Consider the following 18,985-nt stretch of genomic DNA (forward strand, 5'->3'; position numbering starts at 1 on the left):
CTGAGCCCGACACAAGGTTCAAGAGATTCAAACTTCAGCAATAGACACTGTGCTCTCCTCCAGCTTGAGTTACTCATTATTAACCAGTTAACAACCCACATAGAGAGTAATTTTAAGCTAACCATGCACGGACAATAATGCAGCACTGATAGGAAACGACTCCATTTATAGGATACCTCTGGATCTTGACACATACATTGGAAATGAAAGCAAAGCAACATATAAAAGAGGAGATGGACTCAAAATGCTGGAGTAACTCAGTGGGTCAGGCAGCATCTGTGGAGATCAGTCTGAAGAAGGGTCTCGACCCGAAATGTCACCCATTCCTTCTATCCAGAGATGCTGCCTGACCCGCTGTTGCTCCGGCTTTTTGTGTCTGTCTTCGGTTTAAACCAGCATCTGCAGTTCCTCCTTAGACAAAAACAATGTTTTTTGTAAAGAGCAGTTGCCCTGCGGAGTTGGCCATTGCTGGAGTCGGGCTTCCATCCCAACTATTTAATCAGAAACAGGTTGTTGCAAATATGTAGAACATTGATTTTTGGGGTTAGATTGAACTGTACCAAACAAACACTATTGTATCACATTATAAACATGGCCACATTGGGTGAAGGAATTCAAACTAAAGAGGCACGAGGTCTTACTCAACAATGGGGAAACATTCCGCTGTATATTAATTAATAATACACCCTTCTGATCGGAGAGAGTAAAGTGAGGGTTACTCACTTCTGCAGCAACACCACGTCAGCAAGGACGCTGAACATCTGATAAATGCCGGAGGCCTCGTTGATGCGCTTGGTGATCATGTTGGTGAGCTGGGAGACGGGCAGGACAGTTGCCGGCCAGTGGACACCATGGTGGCGATGCTCCAGCAGACGGTGAACTGCACGGGCTGGTGGAAGCAACCAGAAACACGGGGTCTCACAAGGGCTCCGTAACCAACATGGCACGGTGGTGCAACGGCAGAGTTGCTGCTTTACAGGGCCAGACACCCGGGTTCGATCCTGACAATGGGTGCTGCCTGTGTGGAGCTTGTACGTTCATAGAAACATAGAAAATAGGTGCAGGAGGAGGCCATTCGGCCCTTCCGAGCCAGGACCACCATTCATCGTGATCATGGCTGATCGTTCCCAATCAATAACCCGTGCCTGCCTTCTCCCCATATCCCTTGACTCCTCTAGCCCCTAGAGCTCTATCTAACTCTCTCTTAAATCCATCCAGTGATTTGGCCTCCACTGCCCTCTGTGGCAGGGAATTCCATAAATTCACAACTCTCTGGGTGAAAAAGGTTTTTCTCACCTCAGTCTTAAATGGCCTCCCCTTTATTCTAAGACTGTGGCCCCTGGTTCTGGACTCGCCCCACATTGGGAACATTTTTCCTGCATCAAGCTTGTCCAGTCCTTTTATAATTTTATATGTTTCTATAAGATCCCTCCTCATCCTTCTAAACTCCAGTGAATACAACCCTATGACCATGTGACCGTGTGGGTTTTCTCCTTGGAGCTCCGGTTTCCTCCCACACTCCAAAGACGTACAGTTTGTAGGTTAATTGGCTTCAGTAAGTTATAAAAATGGTTCTAGTGTGTGCAGGGTGATCGCTGGTCGATACGGATTTAGTGCTGTACATCGAAAGTCTAAAGGCAATCAAACATCACGTCTACGACAGTGATTGGGGAGTTTAACATTATTTTGTAAGTGTTTAGGAGCTGTTCTCAATTAACTGAACCATCCTATCATCAACTAGAGATCAGTTTGGGCCTACCATTTACCTCATAGGAAGCCCTCAGACTATCTTTAATCAGACTTTGCTTGATTTTATCTTGCACTAAACGTCATTCCCTTCATCCTGTATCTGTAAACAGTGGACGGCTTGACTGTAATCATGTTGAATCTTTTTGCTGACTGGATAGCACGCAACAAAAAAGCTTTTCACTGTACCTCGGTACACGTGACAATAAACTAAACTCAACTGAACTGAACACCTGTGACTTCCTTGGTGAGGGTACCCATTCAATTAACGTCACAGATCTCACTGCATATACCAGAGCATCTGATAAAAACTTGCAGCCGCTGCCTGACTTTCACACGTTTTTGTCCCAAGGTGCTTGCTCTGATAGAAGAACCAGGAACTGCACTGCAGGTCATGTGGCCCAGCTAAAGCAGAAATATAGAGAAGTTACTAATTGCTTTACTAGTCACCCATAGCATTCTCTCCTCCTCCCCCCTTTCCATTGTTCTGGGAAGAAAACTAGCACCAAATTACTTTATGGTCTTCTGAACCTAAAAACGATTTGCTTGATCGCCCAAGCATAAATCGAACGACCTTAGGGAAATCTGGTTCTCAGCACAAGTCTGCTGCTGCACAACTAAAAGTCAAAGAAGATATATAAGTCGGGGCAGACAATAGGGGCAGGAGTAGGCCATTCGGCCCTTCGAGCCAGCACCGCCATTCATAGAAACATAGAAAATAGGTGCAGCAGTAGACCATTTGGCCCTTCGAGCCTGCAGCGCTATTCAATATGATCATGGCTGATCATCCAACTCAGTATCCTGTACCTGCCTTCTCTCCATACCCCCTGATCCCTTTAGCCACAAGGGCCACATCTAACTCCCTCTTAAATATAGCCAAATGAACTGGCCTCAACTACCTTCTGTGGCAGAGAATTCCACAGAATTCAATGTGATCATGGCTGATTATCCCCAATCAGTACCCTGTTCCTGCCTCCTCCCCATATCCCCTGACTCCGCTATCTTTAAGAGCCCTATCTAGCTCTCTCTTGAAAGTATCCAGAGAACCGGCCTCCACCGCCCTCTGGGGCAGAGAATTCCACAGACTCACAACTCTCTGTGAGTTTATACGCTTGATTCTAACTTTATTAACTTTAATATATAATTCAGGCCAAGACCTTGCCTTGGCTGAGCAGTGGATTGGCCTTTGTTAGAGGTTCTTTGCTGATCCAGTGATGCAACATCAGACGCTGGGCCAAGATGTCTAAAAGCTATTAGTGGAGAAGATAAAGTATGTTCGGCCTTTTTGTTGGTCTCGGTCCAGTAACCCATTTGATTGTCACGAGCCATTTTTCTGCCTCGCTTACTTAATATTAGATTATCTCTCTACCCAGAGTTAAGACAGATGAGGTAAATCATTTAAAATCAAACAGTAGGTTGGCAACACAGAGTGCTGAGCGAACAGAACCGTGATGCAAGCTGGGACAAAAGTCGCAGAGCTTCAGAGGGAGAAGTATACTAAATATGCAGGATAACAGGCGGGCCCAGACAGCATTCCAACACCATCGGTTTTATCTGATTCTCGACCAAGATAAACAGGACGGTTTCTGAAGCAACATGTGCTGCAATAACTGCAAGAAGTGACACATAAGTATAATGGCCCTGTCCCACGGTACAAGCTCATTCCAAGAGCTCTCCCGAGTTTAAAAAAAATCAAACTCGTGGTAAGCACGGAGAATGAACATAGCGGGTACGTCGGAGTTCGGGGACGTCTCTTAGCGGTTCGTTACGCAAACGGCAGGTGCTCGGGAAGATTCGCTAATGGCAGGTAAGCTCGGGAAGACTAGTGAAGATTTTTCAACATGTTGAAAAATGTCCACGAGAGCCCCGAGTACCGTCGAGCGGCCATTACCGTAAATCTCTGAGTTCGAATCAGGGCAAACTCGGGAGAGCTCTTGGAATGAACTCGCACCGTGGGACAGGGCCAGAAGGCAGCATTGATACGCAGCAGCAGAGTGCACACCCAAGTTCAGTTCTGTTCAAGAGGAAACCCTCCAACTAATGTGAAAAATCTCAGGGCCAGAGCAGATTCCTTGTATCCAGTGCACGAGATGATGCGGCAATTCAAAAGTAGCTGACTTGGACCAAGCAGGGGGTTCATTAGTGAGCTCTGCTTCCGAATCCCCATTGACCTTCATTGGGTTGGCACTGAACTTTACTGCAATTCACGACAATGACATCGGTCGTCATGGCGGAATTCAGGAGGACTTCTAATCGTATTATAAAGATTGGGGAAAGCGAACAAAATTGGGAGTCCTTGAATCTTCTTATTATTATTTTGGGTGGGAGATTGCAACCTTCACGTGGTCCACCCTGTTTCGACGAATGCAATCAACCTGGCGTGCACAAAAAGTAGTTTAAACAGAACAAGTTGGCTTACAACTTTAGGCTGGGCAGCATCTCTGGAGAGAAGGAATGGGTGATGTTTCTGGTCGAGACCCTTCTTCAGATTTATGTAACACCTTCTGTAACCTTAGGATGTTTAGTTTAGAGATACAGCTCGGAAACGGCCCCTTGTGCCCACCGAGTCCGCGCCGACCTGTGATCCCCCCATACACTAGCACTATTCTACACACTATGGACAATTTACAATCTTTACCAAAGCCAATTAACCTTCAAACTCTTTGGAGTGTGGGAGGAAACCGGAGCACCCGGAGGAAACCCACGCGGTCACAGGGTTAAACAAAATTGTCTTCAGTTGTCGCCGACAGTGTCGTTGCTTGTCGCGGGTGGACGTAGGTTGACATTGGTTGTCGTAGGCTGTCACCTGTATGATTGTAGGTGGACATCCTAAGTCGCAATGATTGGGTCGCCGGTTGTCAGTAGCTTGCCATAGCTTGACATCGACTAGGTGGTAGGTCGTCGTAGACATTGTCGTAGGTGGGGGGAGGATCCAGTCGCCGCTTTTTCGGCGACCTGCTACGACTGTGAGTCGCCGGCAGTTGCCGAAAAAAATCACCTAAGTGGGACAGGCCCTTTAAGTATTCACTTTATCCTGTATATTCCCTTTATCTTGTATATTTCAACATGTATATTCCCACTGTGGATGGCTTTATTGTAATCCTGTATAGTCTTTCTGCTGACTGGTTAGCGCGCAACAAAAAAGCTTTACACTGTACCTCGGTACACATGACAATGAACTAAACTAAAAAACTAAACTAAATGTATTAGAAAATATGTTAGGGGAAACTAGAGAGGCAAAAAGGTGATAAAGGAGTATTAAGGTCTGCCACTGGGGTGCAATGAGCAGTGTAAACACAGTCGCAGGCCAGATGGACAAATGGTTCTGTTTCTATGCTGCCAACACAATGAAACGTTACCCATTATTTAGGTATGCTACATTCGGAGGGGGCGCTGCTCTGGCAGCAGCCATGTCATGCAGCTCGTCAGTTTTTCAACTTTTTTTTATTTTTTTAGTATGTTTTAAAGTCTGTATTTAATGTTTCTTTGTGTGTTTTGTGTGGGGGTGGTGTGGAGGGGGGGAGGGAAGGGGGAACCGCTTCGGTCGCCTCCTCCACGGAGAGGCGAGTTTTTCCAGGTCGCCTCCCCCGTGGCCTAACATCAAGGATCGACGCGGCCTTTCCCGGAGACGCGCCCGGGGCTTCAGCGGCGGGCGCAGCGTGGACTCTCGGCGTGGAGCGGGTGAGCCCTCGCTGGGGCTCGCTGGAGGGGAGCGCTCCGTTTCGCTGGCCCGGGGCAGCCGGCAGCCTGAAGTCGCAGCCTGAAGTCGCGGTCTGCAGAGCTCCAGCTGGTGCGGCGTCTACAGCCCGGGATCTCACGTTGGGGACCCGGGGGAAGAAGAAGCCATCACTGCCGGCCCGCGGCCGACTTCTATCGCGGGTCCGGCATGGACTTACCATCACCCCTGGAGGGGAGCTTCGACCGCCGGCCCTGCAGTCTACGGTGCTTCTGGCTGCGGCGGGGACTTAAATCTTGACCGCCGGTCTGAGGCCTACAACAACTTAAAGCCGCGGTCTCCGGTGAGGAAGAACCGATCCTGGACTGACTCTGGACTCTGGTCCTGACCACGGGGGGGAAATGGAGGAGGACTGGCCAAATTTTGTGCCTTCCACCACAGTGATGAATGCTGTGGTGGATGTTTGTGTTACAGTTTTATTGTGGTTGTGTGTTCTTTATTATTGTATCGCTGCAGACAACCCAAATTTCCACCAGCCTGGCTGTGTGGCAATAAATTATATCTAATCTAATCTAATCTAATACTTATCTTCAGCGGCGCTGTAGTTCTGCCACTGGCCGTGTTGCGGCTTTGGCGCCTTTGAGGGGGGGGCGCGGGATTAAAATGCCATTTTCTCCTGCCTGTCGGAGTCGATCATTCTCATGCTGCTAAACAGCTGCAGAATAATCGCTCCGACATACGTTCTCGGAAGTTTTTTTTTAAAATCGCTGGACAATTTAATCGTTGGAGTAAAATAAAAATCTACTTCTAACGCCGACAACGGGACGGATCTCACGTACGGGACAAAACATAAGGTAAGTCTTTTATTTTACATATAAACTTGCTTCTTAGAATTGCTTAATCCAAATTTCATTGGCGAAAATGTGATTATGGCCCCATACGAACCGGCAGTGTTTTTCCTGCCGATTTGGTGTTCAAATTCACCGCAACCGCAACTTTCCAAACAATCTCACTCGCAAGATGATTTAAATGCCCATTAATTTACGGGAATTAAACACTAAATTCCTTCCATTTGGCCTATAAATTCATGACATTGAAATTTAAAAATCATGTTATATTGTGAATTATTGTGTGAATGTTATTTGGACACTTAGGCTATTTAAAAATGTTAACCTTTTCTTAAGAAATGGATAGACGTTTAGATCTAGTAATTGAATTTTGTAATTAGCTACAATTCAGATTCAGATTCAGATTCAACTTTAATTGTCATTGTCAGTGTTCAGTACAGAGACAACGAAATGCAGTTAGCATCTCCCCGGAGAGTGACATAGAATATGATTTCAATAAATAAATCTATTTAGGTAACTAACTAATTATATGCTTTAATATCAGGTAATCCAAGTAAGATTGTTTCATATTTGTTTCAGAATGCTTCAATCTATATTAACTGAAAATTTCATTCAGTTCTCTTAATTTTTAAGAAAGTTATGGGCTTTTGACTGTCCTCGATCACAGCTTTTGAGTTAAGTCAATGGAAAAGCAATAGGGAACAAGATGCTAATTTCAGTATGAAAATGGCCATAACTTTTTTAATACTGAAGATATTAAAGTGAATTAGGTGTCAAATTAAACTTATTTTTATGCTTTATCTGATGGGATAAATTGCAGACTTGATTTTTTAAATCTCAAAATTTTGTAAGATTGCTACATTATTTCAGTTCAGATGCCGCAGCCGGCCCTGATACTCACCTGTGTAGCGAAACCCATGGATAAAGCCGCCGGCTGCCTTCCTGTAATCAACGGAATGACTTGCTGTCCCGATAATGAACATCCCTGGAAGGTTTACTGCTTCATAGGTGGCTTTGACCAGTGGGTATTTATCCATGCGACCTCGACCTCTCTGAGGCATAGCAACACTGTTGGGAAGAGCATAGTTGAAGAAATGAATGCTTTATATTTTCTCTTCGACGATTAAGGGTCAGCACAATGCAATCAATCGATCAGATTTATTCATCACATACACATATAAGTGCAGTGAAATGAATTTGCCAGCAGCGGTACAATCAAAAAAGAACACACAATACACAATATAAATGTGACACAAATATCCACCACAGCATTCTTCACTGTGGTGGAAGGCACAAAGTACAGTCAGTCCTCCTCCATTCTTCCCCCGTGGTCGGGGCCATAAACCTGCGCAGGAGGTCAGATAAACCTACGGGAGGCCAGATGTACAGGCCCTCTCGTCAGGACGGTCGAACACACGTCCCGCGGCTCGGAAGTCCTTCAATAAACCGACTTGTAAGATACACTCACCGCTGATTTTCAAGCTGTTTTATTTTGTCCATGCCAATCTAATTAAAGCCAAATACAGGATACGGATGTAGCACAATATTCCCCCCTGCATAAGTAAATTGGTCCCAAGCTACTTCCTAATATCTACGCTGAGTTTCATAGCTTCATGCCTACAAGGTCTTAGTCCAATGTTTGGTTATTTCCCCGAGACTGTCCAACCAACAGAAATATCAACTTCCCAGTTCCATCAAAATCTTGAAAACTTCAATCAAATCATCCCTTCAGTGTCTAAATTCCACAGAATTGAATCTCAGAACATACTTTTCGGTAGATCAGAACTGCGCTTCCTCCAATTGCTGATATATCCTCCCCAACATACCCGTAAGCAAATTCATTGTGTGTTCAGGGCATGAGTGAGTTAGAGTCAAGACCAGAAACGTCACCAATTCCATTTCTTCAGAGATGCTGCCTGTCCTGCGACTGTGTTACTCCAGCATTTTGTGTCTGTTTTAGGTAAGATGAGATACTCCTCTTGGAGATATATACAAGTAGGAAAGTGTAGTGTCCAACAGATTGCATAAATAACAGGTAAAGGTGAAGGGAAATTTTCTGAAGTTTCTACCTGGGGCCTGTCCCACTTTCCCGAGTTATTCACGAATTCTCCCGAGTTTTCAAACTCGCAGAATGTTCGTAACAAGTCCGTAGGAGTCCGTGGATATATCGTAGCGGCTCGTTATGCCAGCTGTAGGTACCCGGGGCTATTTTTTTACTCGTGACATTTTTCATCAGGCAGGAAAATACGTCCCGACTTACCTGATGCCCCGAGTACCTACGGCTGCCATAACGATATATCCACGGACTCCTACGGACTCGTTACGAACATTCTGCGAGTTTGAAAACTGAGGAGAATGCGTGAATAACTTGGGAAAGTGGGACAGGCCCTTTAAGATGTCAAAGGCTTTTTGCAACCACACACTTACTTGCTGAAAATGGAAAAGTCAAATGTCCACCCCAAGCAGCGGATGACACGGTCGTAAGGCAGACGCACCGCAAAGTTATCCGCTCCTTCTTCAGACAGGAGGCGCTGGTCATGAATCGTCATTGACATATCTTGGGAGGCATTGCTCTTGTTAAGGTGATGTTTCAGCCGTAAGTGCAACTTTCCCTTTTTGTCTCGGATTATGACAATGTGGCTCAGGTCTCCCTCCAGCAAGCCATCCAGCGACTTCAGCTGATAGGTGTCCAGTAGGCCATTGTTCACTGCCCTGAGAAGTGCAAGATTGAACAGAACTGTAAAGAGATGTCAGGCACCGAGTACTTCACCTACCACACTCTGTGGCGCAACCACCCAAAGCACTTCTAAACAAAGACACACAATGCCAAAGTAGCTCAGCAGGACAGGCAGCATCTCAGGGGAGCAGGAATGGGTGACATTTTGGGTCGAGACCCTTCTTCAGACTGAGAGTCAGGGGAGAGGGAGACTAGAGATATGGAAGGGCAAGGTGTGAAGACAACAGAACAAAGCAGACAGTGCTAAGGAAATGTAGAATGGTTCATTGTTAGCTGAAGGGAAGGTGACGTGGTGGGAGATTGCCAACCTTCACGTGGTATTCCCTGTTTCGACGAATGCATATATACGAGTGCACAATCAAATAAGATCAAATAGAACAAGTTGTCCTACAACTTTAGGCTGTGCACGCCATACGCAAGAAGAAGAAGAAGAAGAGGGGAAGCTGACAAGGAGGCATACAATCAGTAAAATTAATCAGAATGACAGTGAAACTAGTCGGAGAACTAGGGTGGGGGAGGGACAAAGACAAGCATTACTTGGTCAGAGAAATCAATATTCATACCATTGGGGTGTAAGCAGCCCAAGCAAAATATGAGGTGCTGTTCCTCTGATTTGCGCTGGGCCTCACTCTGACAATGGAGGAGGCCCAGGACAGAAAGGTCAATGTGGGAATGAGAGGGGGAGTCAGAGTGTTTCGCAACCGGGAGATCGCGTAGGCCTCGGCGGACTGAGCGGAGGTGGTCAGCGAAACGATCGGCGAGCCTGCGCTTGGTCTTGCCGATAGCGCGTTGGCCCCAGGACCTCAAGTGGGCAGAGGAATACAGTTCTGGACACCATGCTATCGCAAAGATGCAAGAGCACAGGAGAGGGTCCAGAAGAGATTCACCAGGATTTGACATGGGATGGAACTTTTTCAGGTCATAAGGTCATGTGTGACAGGAGTAGAATTAGGCCATTCGGCCCATCAAGTCTACTCCACGATTCAATCATGGCTGATCTATCGCTCCCTCCTATCCACATTCTCCTGCTTTCTCCCTATAACCTCTATCATCTGTACTAATCAAGAATCTATCTATCTCTGCCTTAAAAATACCCACTGATATGTTGCCCAAAATATTCCAAATGCTGCCTTACCAGCGCCTTATGGAGCCTCAACATTACATCCCTCTATTTGTATACAAACCCTCTTGAAATAAATGCTAGCATTGAGTTTGCTTTCTTTACTACCAATTTGACTTAGAAACATAGAAACATAGAAAATAAGTGCAGGAGTAGGCCATTCGGCCCTTCAAGCCTGCACCGCCATTCAATATGATCATGGCTGATCATCCAACAGTATCCTGTACCTGCCTTCTCTCCATACCCCCTGATCCCTTTAGCCACAAGGGCCACATCTAACTCCCTCTTAAATATAGCCAATGAACTGGCCTCAACTACCTTCTGTGGCAGAGAGTTCCAGAAATTTACCACTTGCAGATTAACCTTTTGGAAATCCTGCACCAGCACTCCCAAGTCCCTTTGCACATCCGATTTCTGGATTCTCCCCCCATTTATAAAATAGTCTGCGCCTTTATTCCCACTACCAAAATGCATGACTCCACACTTTGCTACACTATATTCCATCTGCCACTTCTCGGCCCACTCTCCCAGCCTGCCCAAGTCCTTCTGCAGAGTCCCTGCTTTCTCTACACTACCTGCCTATCCACCTATTTTAGTATCATCCGCAAACTTGGCCACAAAGCCTTCAATCCCCTTGTCCAAATCATTAACATACAACTTGAAGAGTAGCGGCCCCAGCACCGAGCCCTGCGGAACTCCGCAAGTCACTGGCAGCCAACCAGAAAAAGCCCCCTTTATTGCCACTCTTTGTCTTCTGCCATCCAGCCAACCTGCTATCCATGCTAGCATCTGCCCTTTGATACCGTGGGCTCTTCCTGTCCCACTGGGGCGTCATTTGCGCGACATAATTTACGCGTCACGTTACGCCATGCAGCCTCATGTGTGCACCTTATCAAAGACTTTCTGAAAATCTAAGTAAACAACATCTACTGGCTCTCCTTTGTCTGTCCTGCTATTTACTTCTTCAACAAATTCCAGCAAATTTGTCAAGCAAGACCATCCCTAGATTCGATTTTAGACTGCAGAGGTTACATTTGTTTTTCTTGGATAAGAGGAGGCTGAGGGAAATTTTGATAGAGGTACATAAAATTATGAGGGGTATTTGGGAAAAATTGTCTAAAACATTGAAAACAAAAATAAATAAAAATTAATACACCTTAAAAGAGCAGTTAACACTGAAAATTATGTGAAAATCCCCAAAGAACTGCAACTGTAGATTCTGGAAAATCTAAAATAAAAGCAGAAAATGCTGGAATTAATCAGATGATGGGGCCGCATTTGTGGGAAGATAGAGTTCATGTTGACAATGTAGTCTCCTCCACAATGGAGAAACCAAACACAGATGGGATGACTTTCCCTGCGGAGCCCCAGTGGCAACTCCAAGCTTGTCACTTTAATATTCCATCACACTCCCATTCCGATCCACCAGTCTGTGGCCTCTTGCACTGTTTCAATAAGGCCCGGAGCAAGCTTGAGGAACAGCACCATTTATCATTGCACCTTGCAGCCTTCTGGACTCAATATTGAATGACACAGATTCAGGTAACTTAATTTCTCTGTAGATAGACAGACACAAAATGCTGGAGTAACTCAGCGGTTCAGGCAGCATCTCTGGAGAAAAGGAATAGGTGACATTTTGGGTCGAGGTGCTTCTGCAGACCAGAAACAGCTAACAATGGCTTGTTTCCTTCATTTTCGTTACTTTTTTGCATATCTTTCATTCATTGTTCTACATTTGTCTGCATCGTCGTCTATATCTCTCGTTTCCCTTCCCCGTGACTTTTAGTCTGAAGAAGGGTCTCGACCCGAAGCGTCACCCATTCCTTCTCTCCAGAGATGCTGCCTGTCCCGCTGAGTTACTCCAGCATTTTGTGTCTATCTGCTTTGCTTAAGCAAAGCAAGAATTTCATTGTCCTACACAGGGACACATGACAATAAACTAACTTGAACTTGAACTTGTGTAAACCAGCATCTGCAGTTCCTTCTTACACAACTGAATTTCATTATCTGCATCAGTTGTTCATCAGTTGTAGTAGCTTAGTTTGTTTTTTTCCTCCAAATATTTCCCCTCTGGGAGTGCAGAACATGCCCAACCAGACCTGCAGGGCCCATCTTCAGGCTCTGCATTTCGGTGGCACGGTGGCACAGCGGTAGAGTTGCTGCCTTACAGCGAATGCAGCGCTGGAGACCTGGGTTCGATCCTGACTACAGGTGCTGTCTGTACAGAGTCTGTCCCTTCTCCCTGTGACCGCCTGGGTTTTCTCTGAGATCTTCGGTTTCCTCCCACACTCCAAAGACGTACATTGGCTTAATAAATGTAAAAATTGTCCCTTGTGGGTGTAGGATAGTGTTAATGTGCGGGGATGGCTGGTCAGCACGGACCCGGTGGGCCGAAGGGGCCTGTTTCCGTGCTGTATCTCTAAATAAAACTTCACAACTTTCAGAGGTAGACAAAAATGCTGGAGAAACTCAGCGAGTGAGGCAGCATCTATGGACGAAGGAAATAGGCAACGTTTCGGGGTGGAAACTCTTCTTCAGACTGATGTGAGGGCGGGGGGGGGGGGGCGGGAGAAAGAAAGGAAGAGGAGGAGCCAGAGGGCTGAGGGAGAGCTGAGAAGGGGAGGAGAAAGTAGGGACTACCCGAAATTAGAGTAGTCAATGTTCATGCCGCTGGGGTGCAAACTGCCCAAGCGAAATATGAGGTGCTGCTCCTCCAATTTACGGTGGTCCTCACTATGGCCATGGAGGAGGCCAAGGACAGAAAGGGCGGCTTCGGAATGGGGAGTTGAAGTGCTGAGCCACCGGGAGATCAGGTTGGTTATTGCGAACCGAGCGGAGGTGTTGGGCGAAGCGATCGCCAAGCCTACTCTTGGTCTCACCGATGTAGATCAGCTGACACCTAGAGCAGCGGATGCAATAGATGAGGTTGGAGGAGGTGCAGGTGAACCTCTGCCTCACCTGGAAAGACTGCTTGGGTCCTTGAATGGAGTCAAGGGGAGAGGGGTAAAGCGACAAGTGCAGCATCTCTTGCTCTTTTGTCTACGCACTCTGTCTCTAACTGGTACCACCCACCCATTGACCTGCTAACCTTGTTTACAGCTTATCCTCCATGGTCATCTCCGTGGTCATCTCCATGGCCACTCCCTCCAAACCAGAATCTTCTCTCTCTTTCCCAGTTTAAACAACTGCACAATGGGCGGTGGGTGTATGGAACGGGCTGCCGGAGGAAGTAGTTGAGGCCAGTACTATCGCAGCGTTTAAGAAACATTTGGACAGGTACATGGATAGGACAGGTTTAGATGGATATGGGCCAGGTGCAGGCAGGTGAGACTAGTGTAGATGGGACATGTTGGTCGGTGTGGGCACGTTGGGCCGAAGGGCCTGTTTCCACATTGCCTGTGTCTGTGACTAATTAAATCATTTTTTTGTATTTACGTCAACAATGAATGACTTTAAAATTCAATATAAAAAAATATATAAATCTTCCGGGTTACCTCCAACCCTCAAGGCTGTTTTCTCCCTCATTGAAATGAATGGAGATCTCTGAGCTGGCACAGGGCCAGGAGGCAGAGGCATGAGTGTAACTGCTGGAAAACCACAGGGCGTTGGTGTTCCACCACAAGGCTCCAAGGAATGCGATGTTGGAGCCCCGTCAGAAAGATGGCTAGCAGCCTCTTCAGTAAACTGGAGGCTTCCACAGTTCCACAAGCGGCCTTCAGATGACATCCCACTGTCATCTGGCACTCCCTATAAAAATATTTGCACGAATGTTTTGTGGACTTGGTTTGTGTTATCTGGACTCTGTGTTCTCGTCCCATCCCTTGGTTTAATGACCACAGGTTGATCAGAGGTCACGGGGAGGTTGGTGTAACTGCAAAAGAGGCAGGTAAAGGGATGCATAAGGAATAGGAGTAGAATTAGGCCATTCGGCCCATCAAGTCTACTCCGCCATTCAATCACGGCTGATCCATCTCTCCCTCCTAACCCCATTCTCCTCATAACCTCTGACACCTGTACTAATCAAGAATCTATCTATCTCTGCCTTAAAAATATCCATTGACAGCCTTCTGTGGCAAAGAATTCCACAGATTCACCACTCTCTGACTAAAGATTCTTTAATTCTGAGGCTGCGACCTCTAGTCCTAGACTCTCCCACGAGTGGAAACATCCTCTCCACATCTACTTTATCCAAGCCTTTCACTATTCTGTATGTTTCAATGAGGTCCCCCCTCATTCTAAACTCCAGCGATTGCAGGCACAGAGCCGACAAGCGCCCATGCAAAGGGTGGTTCTGGAGCAGCCTCAGCTCTAACTCTTATCCAACTGTTTGGACCAGGGCAGCAGGGAAGTCCAAACACTGTTCAAGGCAGAGGTAACAAAACAAGTGGAGGGGGTAGGGAGGGTTGGGGCGAAAGAGTGCTAAGAAACATTGTATGCATTGTGGATGACACAGTTAAGGGCCTGTCCCACTTTCACGACCTCTGCCGAGTTTGCCCTTGACTCATACTCGCAGCGTGGTCGTCACAAGGTTGTAGGTAGGTCGTAGGTAGGTCGTGATGCTAGTCGTAGGTACTCGTGGCATCAAGTAGATCGGGACGTTTTTCTAGCAAGATGAAAAATGTCCACGGGTAAAAAAGATCGTGAATTAGGTCGTGAAAGTGGGACAGGCCCTTTAGAGGAACAGACATTGTTCTCTGCAGCAAAGACCCCATGTCCTGATACCAAGGGTAAAGATTCACTTATGGGATGGGGAGGGACTTTTTGGAATGCTGATTTAGTTGTCGGGGTCCGCCTTGGCATGAGGGACATCGGTAAGACGAGGGAGGTGGTTTGACTGAAGAAGTGGTATTAGTTCTGGCAAATTGTAAAGCAGCACCACTTGGATAATACTTCCTGCCTGATGCATGTGACAGAAGGTAAATAATATTAGAGAAATAAACGTACAGAGCAAAGCCTGATGTGAGAGATATAGGTTTTGTTTTACAGGGCACTTAGCACCAAGACTCAGGAAAGTGAAGCAGTGCCAGTAGGATGGGCTTCATTTCAATCACGCTGGCAATTTGCATCGTTAGTGATGTCGAACAGGCTTTAAAATAATCGAAGAAGAAGTTCCCGTGATAGTTTAGTTTAGTTTAGAGATACAGCGCGGAAACAGGCCCTTCTGCCCACCGAGTCTGCGCCGACCAGCGATCCCCATACATTAACACTATCCTACACACACTAGGGACAAGTTATAATTATATCAACCCAATTAGCCTACAAAACTGTACGTCTTTCGAGTGTGGGAGGAAACCGGGCTCCCCAGAGAAAACTTTGGCGGCGCGACTCACCCGTTGCAGCGGCCCCTACAGCCTGTCTGTCTTTTTTTTATTTTTTGTCTAGTTAAATGTAGTGTTGGTGTTTTTTTAATACTGGTTTTAAATGTGTATATGTGGGGGGCGGGGGGGGGGGGAGGGGGAAACTGTTTAAAATCTCTTCCCTGTCCGGGAGACCTGACCTTTTCCCTGTCGGGTCTCCGTTGTCGTTGGGGCCTAGCACCATGGAGCGGCCTCCAACCTGAACGACCCGGGGGCTCGGGAGACTGCAGAGATGCGGACTACTCACCATCGTGGGGCTGGCCGGCCTCGCAGCTTGGGGAGCGGTGGTGACTCGCTGCTGCGGCCCGACTCCTGGGGCTCGGAGGCTCCAGCTGCAGCCGCAGGTCCGGTGGACTGGGACATCGGGAGCTCGCGGGTCCGGGGGGAAAGACCGCTTCCCGGAGCTCCCGCAATGCGACTTCTCCAGCCCGGGTTGGAATGACCCGGAGCGGGGACCTACATCGCCCGGCACGGCTTCATGGCCGTGGGACATTCCAGCGCCCGCCGGGGGCTCCAACATTGTGACTTTTAGACCGGGAGCGGGGCCGTAAATCGCCCGGCACGGCCTAAAATGGCCGTGGGACTTAGCATCGCCCGCCTGGGGCTTGGACATCGGGAGAGACATGGAGAACAGGGGAGACAAAAGACTTTGCCTTCCATCACAGTGGGTTCACTGTGATGGATGTTTGTGTGAATTAAATTGTGTGTATGTCTGTAGGAAATTGTCTTTGTTTGTATGGCTGTGGAAACGGAATTTCACTGAGGCTCAAATGACAATAAATGGTATTGTATTGTATTGTATTGTATTGTAAAACCCACGCAGGTCACAGGGAGAACGTACAAACTCCGTACAGACAAGCACCCATAGTCACGATCAAACTCGGGTCTCTGGCACTGTGAGGCAGCAGCTCTACCACTGTGCCACTGTGCCGGGTGGCTAGGAAGCTAATAGGAGCTAATAGGAAGCTTAATAAATCTAAAAGTAACAGAGAGCAGTGGCAGAGAATAAACATTCAAGCCGTGACAGGTAGAGGCAAAAAAAAGCAAAATTGTGTGACAGAAAGTAACTCAAAATTGTAATAACTCAAAGTTTAATGGGCCTGTCCCACTTAGGCACCTTTTTTGGCTACTACCGGCACCCGTAATAGGTCGCCGAAAAATGTTCAACATGTTGAAAATTCAGCGGTGACCAGAAAGACGCTACGACTCTTTGGGTGATTGAGGAGACTACTCACGACATGAAGCCTGTACGGTTGTGAGTAGTCGCCCAAAGAGTCGTACTTTGTCCTGGTCGTCGCTGGATTTTCAACACGCTGAAAATTTTCGGAGACCTGCTGCGGCTATGACGGGTGCCGACAAGTCGCCGAAAAAAATCGCGTAAGTGGGACAGGCCCATAAGGCTTTTTACTTGATATCATGAGACATTTCTAATAAGATAAATGATTGATGGCACAATTAGAAATACACAAGTTTAATTTCATTACTGAGACCTGGTTGCAGGTTGACCAGGGCTGGGAACGCTTTTTTTCCCGGGAATACAGTGTTCCAAAAGAACGGGCAAAAAGATAATATTGTTACTTCATGAATGTATCGACTGGACGGTGAGTAATGATATAGATGTAGTGGATTGTGATGTGAAATTGGTTTGAGCTTGTTAAGGGCTTGGACACACTAGAGGCAGGAAACATGTTCCCGATGTTGGGGGAGTCCAGAACCAGGGGCCACAGTTTAAGAATAAGGAGTAAGCCATTTCGAATGGAGATGAGGAATCACTTTTTCTCACAGAGAGTGGTGAGTCTGTGGAATTCTCTGCCTCAGAGAGCGGTGGAGGCTGGTTCTCTGGATGCTTTCAAGAGTGAGCTAGATAGGGCTCTTAAAAATAGCGGAGTCAGGGGATATTGGGAGAAGGCAGGAACGGGGTACTGATTAGGGATGATCAGCCATGATCACATTGAATGGCGGTGCTGCCTCGAAGGGCCAAATAGCCTACTCCTGCACCTATTGTCTGTCTATTGAGTTGAAATTAGTAGTCTATAGGCAGCCCCTCTCCCCCAAATTGTTGCCACCTCATGGGACCAAGTGGAATATTAATTGTAGTTTATTTCTTACATGCCTTTATCATAGATTTTAATTTACACATCCGTTGAACAAATCAAAGCAGCAAGGGGAACATTGAAGAGGAATCTGTGTAGTACATCAAGGATTATTTCCTACAGCAATGTGTTAAAGAATATGTTACCCAGGAACAGATTATTTTAGATTTAGTCACATGATATGAGGTAGAATTAATAAGGTATCTTGTAGTTAAGGATCGCCTAAGGACAGCGATTTCTGTGTTGATGGGCCAAAAAAAAGTGGGCTCAACTTAAATAATGACACTTACAAAGCCACGAGGAAGAATAGTAAAGGAGATGTCAATGGATGAGCAGTGGCTGATATTTAAGCAGCCATTCCGTAACATTTAGCAGAAATCTGAGGAGGCAGTTCTTTAGTCAGAGGGTGGGGAATCTGTGGAATTCTTTGCCACAGAAGGCTGTGGAGGCCAAGCCAATGGATGTTTTTAAGGCAGAGATAGATAGATTCTTGATTAGAACGGGTGTCAGGGGTTATGGGGAGAAGGCAGAAGAATGGGGTTAGGAGGGAGTGATAGATCAGCCATGATTTAATGGCGGAGTAGACTTGATGGACCAAATGGCCTAATTCTGCTCCTATCACCTATGACCTTATCGCAATTAGAAAGAAGAACTCAATGAGAAAGAATAGCCATCTGTGGTTAACAAAGAAGGTCAGAAAAATGTTAAATTAAAATCTAGACAATGTGGCTAAAGCTAGGAATAGTCAAGACTGGCATTTTTAAGGAACCAGCAACGAGAAACCTTTTTGGAGTTTGGAAGAACAAGGGGTCATTTTAATGACAAATAACATCCAAGGGAGCACAACAGTGTAGACGTCTGAAGAAGGGTCTCAGCTCAAAACACCACCCATTCCTTCAATCGAGAGATGCTGCCTGTCCAGCTGAGTAACTCCAGCTTTTTGTGTCTATCTTAGATGAGAATGTCTCGAACAAGGAATATTTCAACAAGATACGGGCGGTGGGCATATGGAACGAGCTGCCAAGAGGAGGTAGTTAAGGCTGGGACCGTTTCAACATGTAAGAAACAGTTAGATGGGTACATGGATAGAACAGGTTTGGAGGGACATGGGTCAAACGCGGACAGGTGGGACTAGTGTAGCTGGAACATGTTGGCCGGCATGGGGTAGTTGAGCCGAAGGCCCAAGTGGAAGTGTCCACACTGTATCACACTACAGAGGCAGTAATTTAAATCTGAGGCCATCAGAATTTCTTCACACAGAGGGTAGTGAATCTCTGGAATTCTCCACCTCAGAATTTGTGGGAATGAGATGACTTGAGGTATTTGAAGAGAAGGAACATTATTTTTTGAAAGATCAGGCTTGACTGGTGCAAATGAACCATGAAAAAAGTGAATGGTGGGGCAGGCC

The 18,985-nt window shown here is 46.5% G+C and overlaps 1 protein-coding gene across 1 annotated transcript in view; it reads right to left on the reverse strand.

Annotated features, from left to right (window-relative positions):
* The window catches only part of foxred2 (FAD dependent oxidoreductase domain containing 2), a 43,645-nt gene that overhangs the window by 10,744 nt on the left and 13,916 nt on the right, over positions 1 to 18,985 (reverse strand). Inside the window, exons 5-7 of the mRNA XM_033013052.1 lie at positions 8,698 to 8,982; positions 7,172 to 7,338; positions 724 to 889 (exon numbers count right to left, since the gene is read on the reverse strand). Of these exons, the coding sequence (XP_032868943.1) occupies positions 724 to 889; positions 7,172 to 7,338; positions 8,698 to 8,982 (618 nt within the window). The remainder of the gene's footprint in view (positions 1 to 723; positions 890 to 7,171; positions 7,339 to 8,697; positions 8,983 to 18,985) is intronic.

Source organism: Amblyraja radiata, chromosome 38 (genome assembly GCF_010909765.2).
Source record: "Amblyraja radiata isolate CabotCenter1 chromosome 38, sAmbRad1.1.pri, whole genome shotgun sequence".
In the NCBI taxonomy this organism is placed as follows: Eukaryota; Metazoa; Chordata; class Chondrichthyes; order Rajiformes; family Rajidae; genus Amblyraja; species Amblyraja radiata.